General features: G+C 38.6%; 1 protein-coding gene across 3 annotated transcripts in view; it reads right to left on the bottom strand.

Annotated features, from left to right (window-relative positions):
• Nucleotides 1-12199, bottom strand: part of atg13 (ATG13 autophagy related 13 homolog (S. cerevisiae)) — an 87248-nt gene that overhangs the window by 44482 nt on the left and 30567 nt on the right. For all 3 annotated transcript variants that reach the window (XM_060838420.1, XM_060838418.1, XM_060838419.1), the window contains exons 7-8: nucleotides 6949-6989; nucleotides 4699-4795 (exon numbers count right to left, since the gene is read on the bottom strand). In XM_060838420.1, coding sequence (XP_060694403.1) covers nucleotides 4699-4795; nucleotides 6949-6989 — 138 coding nt within the window. The remainder of the gene's footprint in view (nucleotides 1-4698; nucleotides 4796-6948; nucleotides 6990-12199) is intronic.

Genomic DNA, 12199 nt, shown 5'->3' with positions numbered 1-12199 from the left:
TGCATAGCAGAGAAGTAAAAAAAAGGAAGAAAAATATCATGTTTGTAGATCATGTGGAAGCCATTTTAAAACAAAAGAAATCATGGGAATTTCATGTCAATGGTAAGTCATTTACTGCCAATTCATAATCAGCCTCGAGAAGATCAAAGTAAGCTGCTCTCTTGAATTGTTGCAAGGTACTGACAAAGAACTATTAAGTACAAAGTTTCAGGTTTTTGTGGTGCACACATTTGAGAGGAACACACAACAGGGTGCATTCCCAGCTACTTACTGTACTTCTTTTCTTTATTATAAGGATCCTGGGCTTATAAATCTTGGTGAGTTCTTGCAGTGTGTCTTAGAGATATTAGACAGTAAAGACACAGCACACCACAATGATGGAAGGACAAAATGTTTAAGGTGATACCCGAAGTGCTAATGACGTGAGCTGTTTTGCACAAGCTTCTTTGAATGTTGTTGGAAATGTTTAAAAGCAGGCAAATGGGAATATTTCCTCTCTGCCTGAAATTCCTACTTACTGATGTTGGAAAATTTTTGAGTCAGGAGGTAGGTCAATTTCCACAGAAGATACAACCTCTGACACGCTCAAAATGCTTACATTGGCTGGTCCAGTTCTATTTTTGAACAATGGTAACCCTAGGTTTTTGGTGTGTGTCTTGGCAATGCTGAACATAAGGAAATAGAAAATATGAGGAGGAGGGCATTCAGTGTTCTGCCATTTAGTAAGAACATGACTAATACTGTAGCTGTAAATTAACATTGCTGCATGCCCCATCATCATGGACACACTCTTAAATAAAAAAAATCTAAGTCAATCTTCAAAGATTCAATGATCCAACGTCCACAATGCTTTGCTGAAGAGAATTTCAATGATCTGCAAAGAAGCACTCCACCTCATTATATATTAAATAGGATACCCTTCATTTTTAAATTGTTCTGGATTTCCCCTATGAATGTAAACACTCTCTTGTATCCATCTTGGTATCTCCCACTGTACCTTAAATGACTAATCAAACTCACTTCTCATTCTTTGACACTCCACTTAGTATAAGCCCAACCTTTCCTCATATGACAACCCTTTCATCAGGCTGGTGAACCTTCTTTGAACCGCTTCCAACTAAACTATATTCCTTCTTAAGTAAGGAGACCAAAACTGTACACAGTACTCCAGGTGCAGTCTCACCAATGCGCTTTATGCCTGGAGCAAGACTTCCCCACTTTTATACTCCATTCCCCATCCTTTTCTAATTATATGGTGTACCTGCATCATAACTTTTTGTCATACCATTGAATGTCTGGGAAAGAGGTTAGGTTCTCACTTGGAGATAGTCATTGCCCAGTAAGGTATGAATATTACTTGTCACTGAGCAGCCCAAATATTGTTGTCCTCTATATGATATGGACCACTTCAGTACCTGAGAAGGCATGAACAGAACTGAACACTGGGCAATCAGCAAATCCATGTGGAGGGAAGGTAATTGAAATAGCAGCTAAAGACAATTGGGATGAATTCTGGCAGCAATGCTGTACAACTGAGATGACTGGCCTCCGATAATCATAACCATTGTCTCTGTGCCTTGTTTAACTTTAGTCAATCAGTGGAGACTTGTCCCAATTCCAGTCCAGTTCCTCAAAGCCACATCCAATCAAACATGGCCAAGGGCAACAACTCTCACTTGATATCCCTGTTTTTTTGACTGAAAGTAAAAAAGTCCACATGGAGTCATGTGGCTTATTCTACTACTAGAGTTGAACAAAACCAAACAATTTTATCTTAGATAATCATCCATACTCTTAAATTCAGAACCAACATAAGCAAGTTAAACATGGATTAGCAGGCAAATATAAAATGTACAATTACAGATTAAACTGCAAATGCAACGAAAATAGTCTTATGAATTTATTTGACGGTCCACTCATCCAATATGTCGTCACACTCAGTCACAAAGGCTTTCAAAACTCTGTTTTTGTCTTGAGGAATTTCAACTCAAACTTGAACCCCCTGCTGCCAGTAGCTGACAATAAACCAGAAATTCACAGACATAATCTTCACCAAATATGGCACACATCTGCAGAATCTCTTCAACTCTCCTCATGACAGTTTTGATAGTATAGCTACCCTAATGTTATCTTCAAGTGCAGAAACAGCTGTTGCGCTTGTATATTTGCCAATTCTCAGCTTCTGGGTCCAGCCTTTGCTTTCTTTAAGATCCATCAACTATTACTGAGCCTGGATGGTTCAGTTTCCTTTTACATGGTTTAGTTTCTCTGGACGTTTTGGTTTCCAATCTCAGTTTCAGTTTTAGTCTCTTTAGGAACTGGAAGGTTTTAGCATGTTCCAAATATTGCAGGCCTTGAAATCATGGGTCCCATCTCAGGGGAGATATTAAGTTTTACTCTAGATGTTTCTACTTGAGAACCATCATCCCTACATAATTCTGAGAAGTTCAGATATCCTTAGGGTAATGTAAGTTGAAATATGTTAATTTTCTTTGCAGATGAGAGGATGTTATTCAGCAGATTGTAATATTCTAGCATGCTGCAAATGTTTCATAGTGCCAAGTAGGCCTGATTCCACCAGTGACTTTCAAAATCACTACCATCTTCAACTTATTTGCCTCAGTTCATTTGTGGCTCTGCTGGAGACTTGCAGAAATTCAGTAGCTTCCTTTTGAAGGTTATCACTGAATCTACATCCACCAAACAGTGCTTTTCAAATCTTAATTCCTACGTAGTTGCTCTGGATCTTCTGCCAATTATCTTAGATTGGTGTTCTTTTGCACTAATTCTTCAGCCACTGGGGGAAAAAAAACTGCCTATTTACTTAATCAAAAACTTTTACTATTCTGTATAATCAGGTTAAATAAACTCTTCTTGCTACTATAACAATCCCAATTTCTCCAGATTCGTCAGGTAACAGAAGTCTTTCAGTCTGTAAATTCAGTAAATCCCCATTGCACCTTCTCTAATGCCTTGACATCCTTTCCAAAATGTTACGCCCAGAATGCAACAACTGGGGCCTAACCGGCATTTCATAAAGGTTTAACATAAACTACTGGCTTCTTAATTTGATGCCCGTATTTATCAACGATGAAACTTATATGCTTTTTAGCAGCCATCTCAACTTGTCCTGCCACCATCAGCTATTCTGAACATACACCCTTAGGTCTCTAAATTTTGACCCCCATTTAAGATACGTCAATTCGTTCATAATGACTTTCCTCATTCCTCCAACCAAATTTACCACATCTCAGTTTTCGGCACTGAAATTCATCAGCAATCTGTCTTCCCCATTTTACCAATTTACCTCCAAACGGTTGTTTTGTTATACTTCTCTCTGAGTATTATGTTTGCATTTACCTACTAACTTTGAAATGATGAGCTGTTAAAGACTGAATCCAATAACCTGGTGAAATTCTTTCTGCAAGTCAGCTATCGTAACTGACACAACAGAAAGTCTACAAGAGAACATGTATACCAGGTGAGTCTCCCTTTTGAGCCGTTGCAGCTCTTTATCCTCCTCTGTACTGCTTCACATTTTGTTCACATATTCAGCATGCTTTTAAATGTTACAATTGATCTTACATCTATGACTTGCTGTAGTGAATTCTAGTTTCATATGACTATTTGTCGAAGAAAGTTTTTGTTTTCACTCTTGACCGATTTATGTCTAATGTGATGAAGTCACCTTATTCATAATTTGTATGAGAGAGAGAAATTGCACCTGATTTAACCTGTTCATTTCCATCATAGCTTGAAATATTCAAATGAGATAATTTTTTAACCTCATCTACAGATAATTGAAACCTGTTTACCTAGTCATTCATAATTTGTTTCATCCCAGGTGACGCATGTGTGAATGTGCACTCCCTCCAAACCTGTTGTTAAACCAATAGCAGTTATTTCTTGTTCTTGAGTTAAAATTGAGAACAACCATCTAAACCTTTTCAATCTTACTTCCTGAAAGGAAAAGTGCTTCAGAGTCTTTATAGCCAAGAGATTGTAGAATTGCTCAGGTGTTTAAATTCACATGCACAATATCTGTGACACAAACTGTTGACATTTCTCAGACAATTTATTCTGTGTACAGAAAGTCACAGAAATCTGCAGTACTTCAAACTTATGCAGCCTGTAAATATTACTTTCAACTGTGTACACAAATTCCTGAATTAATTGAAAGGATTGTTAGTGTTTTCTCCTGGTTAATTCCTCAATGTTTGCATCTTGTATTTAAAGTGAAGACTATTGTTCATTAGTGTTCCAGTGAGTCAGCACTTCATGTTAGCCATGGTTTCTGAATGTAAGTGGACATGAGCACTGGCAGCCTAGTCAACTAACACAGTGCAACCATTCTGGACATATCATAGCCATATCATTGCCTGACATAAGCATACATGCATTTTCAGATACAAAACAATTGCTGATCATCATTGTGAAATCAACTGTGACACTCCAGTGGTTAGATAGCAAATTTCTTTGCTTGTATTTAAATTGAACATCTAATTTTCCCAAAGAGCCTTATTTTTAATATAATGCTCTGCAGAATGACTATATAAACATCAAGTAATCTCAACACGAGTATCAGACAATCATTCAACTTTGCAAATGACTTACCCAAACATTTATGAATTGTTTTAATTAGTTTGCCCTACCATGATCATTATAGCACTGCCAGTATAAAACTGCACCACACTTTACCTGCCAGACATGAAAGCCAGATTAGTTCGGTATGCACACGACAGCGTGATAGTACCAACAGGAGTTCCAACCATTCCGACCCGTACTGTTTGAAAACCTGAGAGTGACAGAAAAATGGAAAAGGTTTCAAGATCTATTCTGTTTCAGAACCGTAACTTCAGATTAAGATTGGAGGGGATGGAAGAAAAGAATAAAAGGGCAAGCCTTTGACTGGTAAGATCAACTGACAAAAGAATTGATAGTGTAAGGCAAAAAAAAGAGACAGTAGCGAGTAGGTAAAGAGACAAAAGTTGCATCTAGAAAATGTGTAAATGGTAAAAGCAGAATAAGCGTTGCAACAAAGATTAGACAAAAAGAAAAAAACAATTGAGCTGCAGGTTATAGGAATTAAAACTACTGGACTCAATGTCAAACAAGGAAAATGTAAAACGCCTAGCAAAGAGATGCTGTTCCTCAAGGTTACACTGGGGTAACATTTGATTAGAAGGCCACGTATAGATAGGTCAGAATGGAAGTAAAGTGGATAATTAAAATGACGGGACTGTAAGCGTGGGGTTATACTTGCAGAATAGCTGGAGTTGCTCTGCAAACTCATTCAGCCGGCATTTGGTCTTGTCAAAATAGAGGAGACCTTAGCCTGAGCAGCAAATACAATGCACTAAATTGAAAACATTACAAAATCTCCATTTCACCGTGACTAACTATTTGAGGCTTTGGGACAGTGAGAAGGGAGGAGGTAAAAGGGGAAGTGTTGCATTTACTATATTTTTATTTAAAAATGCAATGACAACGGAATGAACAGTGTTGGATGTTGCTATTCTGTGACAAAAATGACTTCTGTGGTTTATCATATTTTAGCACCTCATAATTGGTCTTTTGTGTCTGAAAAATCACGAATAAAAGACTACCTCTACTGGGTGGGCGGTGTTCTTTCAATGGATGACCTTTGTACTACAAAGCCTTTCACTTGCATTTCAAAACTTAGACATTTTAATATCTTCACTATCTGGGCAATGGAAGCATTTAAGCATATATTTACTCATGACCTTGAGATTTGTGGCTTAGACACAAACGTTTAGATGTTTTTTTCCAACAAGTTCTGCATTTTACCATTCACACCTCACCTGAACCTTTTTCTTCTTATCTCTTCACCTGGCCTATGACCCATTCTCTGTGCTACAGTATCACCACTTGAGCCACTTAATCTCTCTTGCCAACCATCCCATGACAGATCTTGCATTTTGTTCCAATACCACAGTTCCTCCCTTTTGAACTTGCTTACAACCAACATTTACCAGGTCCAGTGATGAAAGGTAGTTGACCTGAAGCAACAATTATTTCTTTCACCACAGTCTTTGCCCGATTTGCTGAGCAACTGAAGCATTTTATTGTTTTTATTCCAGGTTTCCAGCGTTGGTGAAATTTTGCTTTAGTACAGCAGCGTGGTGACTCAGTGGTTAGCACTGCTGCCTCACTATGCTGGGGACCTAGGTTTGATTCCACTCACAAGTGACTGCCTGTGAAAAGTATGCACGTTCTTCCCGTGTCTGTGTTAGTCTCATCCGCTGCTCTGGTTTCCTCCACAGTCCAAATATATTTAAGCTAGGTGGATTACCCATAGGAAATGCAGGCTAACAGGGATAGGATTGGGCAGGGGAGATGCTCTTTGATGTGGAGTCAACTGGCTGAACAGCTTGTTTCCACATTTTAGGGTTTTTATGATTCTACTTTTGGCTAAAACAAATCATTTGCATGATCCTCCTGTGTTTGACTCGACTGTGAGTCCTGACTTTATGTCAGCCAAGCAAAACTAGAGATGGTAGGATGCTGCATGGAATTTTGAATATGATTGGTCTATCTTGAAGCACACCAAAGTAAGCACGTTATTCAAAACACCTCTTTGAATGGGTATTGGTGGCTGAGGGTAGTGGCATTGGACCAGGAAGGTTGAGAATTAAAATTTTATCATGACATTAGGGTACAATGTTCCCTTCATCCCATCTTCAACATTAAATATTCCACAGAAGACAGCAATCATAGAGGACATAACTTTAGGTAGGCAACTGGATAGAAAATGTTTCTTTGATTAGCTCCGAATGTCTGGTAAGATAGAGGACATGTTAGGGAACTGCAATAGTAGACTAGAAAACAAAGTCCCATTTGCAATTTCTTAGTTAGGAACAGAGGGGAAAATCCAGCAGAATTTTTAAAAATCAAATCATTTATGGATACAAAACTTGAGAAACACACCTTCACCCAGGCCATTCAGTTGTACTTCTCCAAAATATATCCTGGAAATATGAAAACAAAATAACAAAAGTATCAATTAGTACTGAAGTGGGTTAAATACAATATAAGCTATTATCATCATGAAAATCAGGATGTTTGAAGAAATACTTTACAAAAAAATCTTTCACTTCCCAAGAAAGAAAGTTTATTTTCTCTGCAGAGAAAATACTTTACTGTTGTAAAAATCAGTAAAAGCAGCCTTTGAGAAAGGCTCCCTCAAATGATGGTTTTACTGGGTCACTTAAAGAAACATCATTTATCAACAAGTCATCCAGGTTTTCAATACTAATGTGGAAGCTTTATGCAAGATAAAATTAAAATTCTAATACAGAACCAATTAGCTTGATAGCAGAAGGATGAAAGGAATAGATCCACCAGGCATATAATTTAACCAGGTTTTTGGGGTGATCAGATCATTCACGGCAGACCATCAACTGCTATTTTCACAATAGTTAAAATATTTTCCCTATCTTCACTTATACAGCATTTAAAATTAGTCAGTTGTAACACAGGAGCCCATCCAGCCCTTTGGAAATACGTTAGTTCTCCACTGAGCAATCCAGTCTCATGCCTTTACTCAATTTCTGTAACCCTACAAATTATTGCTGTCAAGTGTCCACTCATGTTCCCTCTGAAATCGTCAACTATTTCTGTTCCTATCACCCTCATAGGCATTGCTTTCAGCAAAGTGAAAAAAAACCCATCACATATCCTATGCATCGCTTGCTCAGAACCTTAAAACCTGTGAAACCTACACACTATTGGCCTCATTCTGAATCCTGTGCTATCAGTAAATTATTAGCTTGCACACTGCCATCAAATTGCTCCTCAACCTCTATTATTTCAAGGAGTACAACACCAGATTTTCCAATCTACCCTTGAAACTAAAGTCCTCCACACTGGAACCAATCTGCTAAACCTCATCTGCACCTTCTCAAGGATACTCAGATTCTTTACAGAGTGTGGCAACCAGAAATAGCATACAGTAATACTCTAATTCAGATCTACCTTGCTTTATAGACGTTCAGCATACTTTTATATACACTGTCTCCATCTGTTTTGTTTAACACTCAAACGTTCTGTTACCTCCACTGATAAATGCACATGTAACTGAGGTCTCTATGTTCCTGTAAACGATTTCAAACTGTGCTATTACGTCTAAAATTACTTCTTTCTGTTCTATCTCCCAGAATGCATCATCTCTATTCTAATTTAAATGTCATCTGTCCATTCTGCTAGTCGATCAACATCATATTACTCGTGATTTTTATCATTCTCATTGTCTGCCACTCCTTTAAGTTTGACATCACTGGCAAATTTTGAAAATTCTATTTAATATTTAAGAGCTAAGTCATTTATATACAGCAAAAATAAAACCGCAGTGATTACTGCAGTGGCCCTTTGAGAACAGCATTGTTTATGATTCTCTAGTCTGAAAAGTAAACAATTATGATTTGATTTTTCTGCTCTAAAGCCAATCTTAAAAATGGTTGAAGACTGACCATCATATTTCTTGAACCATTTTGTACAAATTCTGTAAGCAACCACAGATTTCTAAGTAAACCCTTTTAATTCCTTCCTTCTGCAAACACCATGCTTTTTTATTTTTGTGCTCTTAAAATTGATTAACATAATAAAGACTGATTTTAAAATCAGTGTTTTTCAAGGGTTGATACATGATTTGAAAGCAAGAAATGTGTTTGTATTGCAGTGGGTTAAAGCAGTTTTTGCAGATAAGCTGGCACTGAAGGGTTGTTAACAGTTGGAGCTTTTCTTGGCAATAAGTTGATTGGTCTATGGACTAATGATCAGTTAGTTATCAATGTCAAAGACTTACTGCCGGCCAACAACTATGTGATTAGTTCATTAACTGAACATCGTGGGGCTAGGAGCACGACACAGAGAAGTCACTAGATCTCTACCAGCTCAGGAGTGACTTGCTCTCCTCTGCAGTCAAAATCCACTTTAAATATGAAGAAAAACAGTTATTCTTTCCTTCTGCAGTTGCTACAAGCTGATTTTTTAAACTGTAAAGTCAGAGGCTGTTTTATAAATGAAGGAGCCACTCTGTGCCTCTTGGAGCAGGAGAATCAACGTTTTGGGCATAAGCCCTTCTTCAGGAAAGCCCTGAAGAAGGGCTTATGCCTGAAACGTCAATTCTCCTGCTCCTTGGATGCTGCCTGACCTGCTGCACTTTTCTAGCAACACATTTTTCAACTCTGATCTCCAGCATCTGCAGTCCTCACTTTCTCCTAGTTCCACTCTGTGCCTCTTGTAAACCAGTGGAAACATTAAAAAAAAAGGAAAGCAGAAAAGAAATCTTCTGATCCACAAGAATAAATGCAACAGATATTATGGTCAAAGACTACAAAACTAACAGTTCTCCTCTCTGTCCATGTGTTTTTTCTGCCTATCCATGCTTATGCGTGTGTGCACACGCATTCAAGGAAGTGTGTATGATGGAAAGGATTAGAGTTATAATTAGCAATGTTATATGCCAACAACTTATAACTTGTTTATCTATAGCTGTAGTCTACTTACTTGTAAAAAAGTTATTGTTAAGTACTGAAACCTAGTCTTTGTTTCTATCAATCTGGATTTGAAAATCAGGTAAACTGTGGAACCTTTAAGCACTTATTTTAAAAGCTTTAACATTTGTGGCTTGATTTCCAGCGCATTATTGATGTTTCATCTTGGCTGTTGTGCAGCTGCTCCAATGATCTGTGGTGGCGGCATGCAGATCACAGCACTGACTTCCTGTTCTGGAAGTTGCTGCCTACATGGCCTTGGAGGCCCACGCAGCCAGTGAGAAAATTAGAGGCAATTCTGCATGCTCCCCTAGTGAGTTGTGGTGCTTCAAATTACTTTTGCATCTGGCCTCGAGCAGCACTTCACATTTGAAAAGTGCTTTGTCCCATCATATCCCTGTGGACAGTCAAAAGTTCTGACTTTAGTACCAAAATTCCAAGTAATTTTCTGCTGTGGGCTTGAGTTCCTGTAAAGTGTAGTGACGCACAGAATCTCCAAACCAATTTTATGTAGTTTCAGAAAGTTTAATGATAAAAAATAATTGTTCCATTTGTCTGTGTTGGGTTGAAACACAGTTTATACAGTCTTCCTATGCATCCAATTATATACAAAGTAGATTTACATTTAAGAAAAAAAAGACATTAAAAATTCAGTAGTGACCAAAACAGTACTATGTTCTACCAGTATTTGAACAAAATATAAAAGAAAAAATAAGAAGGGAAGTGGTAATGTTATTGAACCAGTGATCAGAAGCCTCGAAAGATCACCCTCAGAAGAGTTCAAATTTCACAACAGCAGTTTGAAAATTTGAAAGATTTCAGTTAAATTTGGGGAAAAAAGTTAGTGTTATTAAAACAAAAAGTAAGCAAGAAGCAGTAGGATGGTTCTAAGTATTCAAAGGGTTCCACAGCTATGAGGAACAATCAAATGGTTGGACTTATATTCCTTACAATAGAGGAGGGGGATTGGTGATTTAATTGAAGTGTGCAAAATAATGAGGTGTTTGGATACAGTGGACAGGGAAGACCTGTCACCCCTAGCAAAGCAATCAGTTTCTGGGAATTACAAATTTAAAGGTGATTGGTAGAAAGAACAGAGGGGACAGGGTCAGAGTCATGTAGCACCGAAACAGAACCTTAAGTCCAACTTGTCTATGCTGACCAAGTTTCTCAAAATAACCAAGTCCCATTTCTGAAACTACATAAAATTGGTTTGGGGATTCTGTGCGTCACTACACTTTACAGGGACTCAAGCCCACAGCAGAAAATTTCTTGGAATTTTGGCCCATATCCTTCTAAACCTTTCCTTTTCATTTACCTGTCCAAATGTCTTTTAAATGTTGTAACTGTATCTGCATACCACTTCCTCAGGCAGTTCATTCCACACACAAACCATACTCTGTGTGATGTTGCCCCTCAGGTCCTTTTTAAATCTTTTTCCTCTCACCTTAAAAATATGCTCCCTCGTTTTGAATCCCCCCACCCAAGGAAAAGACCTTAGCTTTGTCCCTCCTGATGTTATATACCTCCACAAGATCAAGCTCCTACATTTGGGCGGCACGGTAGCACAGTGGTTAGCACTGCTACCTCACAGCGCCAGAGACCTGGGTTCAATTCCCGCCTCAGGCGACTGTGTGGAGTTTGCACGTTCTCCCCGTGTCTGCGTGGGTTTCCTCCGGGTGCTCCGGTTTCCTCCCACAGTCCAAAGATGTGCGGGTCAGATGAATTGGCCATGCTAAATTGCCCGTAGTGTTAGGTAAGGGGTAAATGTAGGGGTATTGGTGGGTTGCGCTTCGGCGAGTCGGTGTGGACTTGTTGGGCCGAAGGGCCTGTTTCCACACCGTAAGTAATCTAATCTAATCTATAGGGAAAAAAGTCCCACCCTATCCAGCCTCACTTTGTAACTCAAACACTTCAGTCCTGGCCACATGCTTGTAAATCTTTTCTGGAACCTCTCCAATTTAATAATATCCTTTCTATAGCAGGGTAACCATAACTGTATACAGTACTCCAGGAGTGGCCTCACCAACGTCCTGTACAACCTCAACATGACATCCCAAATCCTATACTCAATGGTCTGAGCAATGTAGGCAAGTGTGCTAAATGCCTTCTTAACCACCCTGTCTACCTGATACACAGCTTTCAAGGAACTATGTACCTGAACCCCAAGGTCTCTGTTTGACAAGATTAACCAGGGCCCTAACATTAATTGTGTAAGTCCTGCCTTGTTTGTTATAACACAATGCAATATGTTGCATTTATCCAAATTAAACTCCATTTGCCACTCCTCAGCCCATTAATACAACTGATCAAGATCCCTTTGTAATCTTAATAACCTTCCTCACCATCCACTATACCACCAATTTTGGAGTCATCCGCAAACTTACTAACTTTAAATAAGATCCTGAATGTAAGAAATGGAAGCAAGAGAGGTACTCTTGTGGTGATAGTACTCCTACTTCTAAGCCATGAGACCTGCGTTCAAGTCCCACCTGTTTTACAGGTGTGTAATAATGTCTCTCGACAGGTTGATGAGAAAATATCTAGTAGTAGGAGGAGGCCATTCAGCCCACAAGATGTAATGGGAACTTGTTTTCACTCAGATGATGGTATATGTCTGGAGTTGGTGCCCAGTTTAGAGTTGGAGATCCTCAGTTCATTTAAAACAAACTGAATCTGCACAT

The sequence above is a fragment of the Hemiscyllium ocellatum genome, chromosome 18 (assembly GCF_020745735.1).
Source record: "Hemiscyllium ocellatum isolate sHemOce1 chromosome 18, sHemOce1.pat.X.cur, whole genome shotgun sequence".
NCBI classification, from domain to species: Eukaryota; Metazoa; Chordata; class Chondrichthyes; order Orectolobiformes; family Hemiscylliidae; genus Hemiscyllium; species Hemiscyllium ocellatum.
Note: the sequence above shows the minus strand (reverse complement) of the source record. Positions and strands in the feature narration are given on the sequence as shown.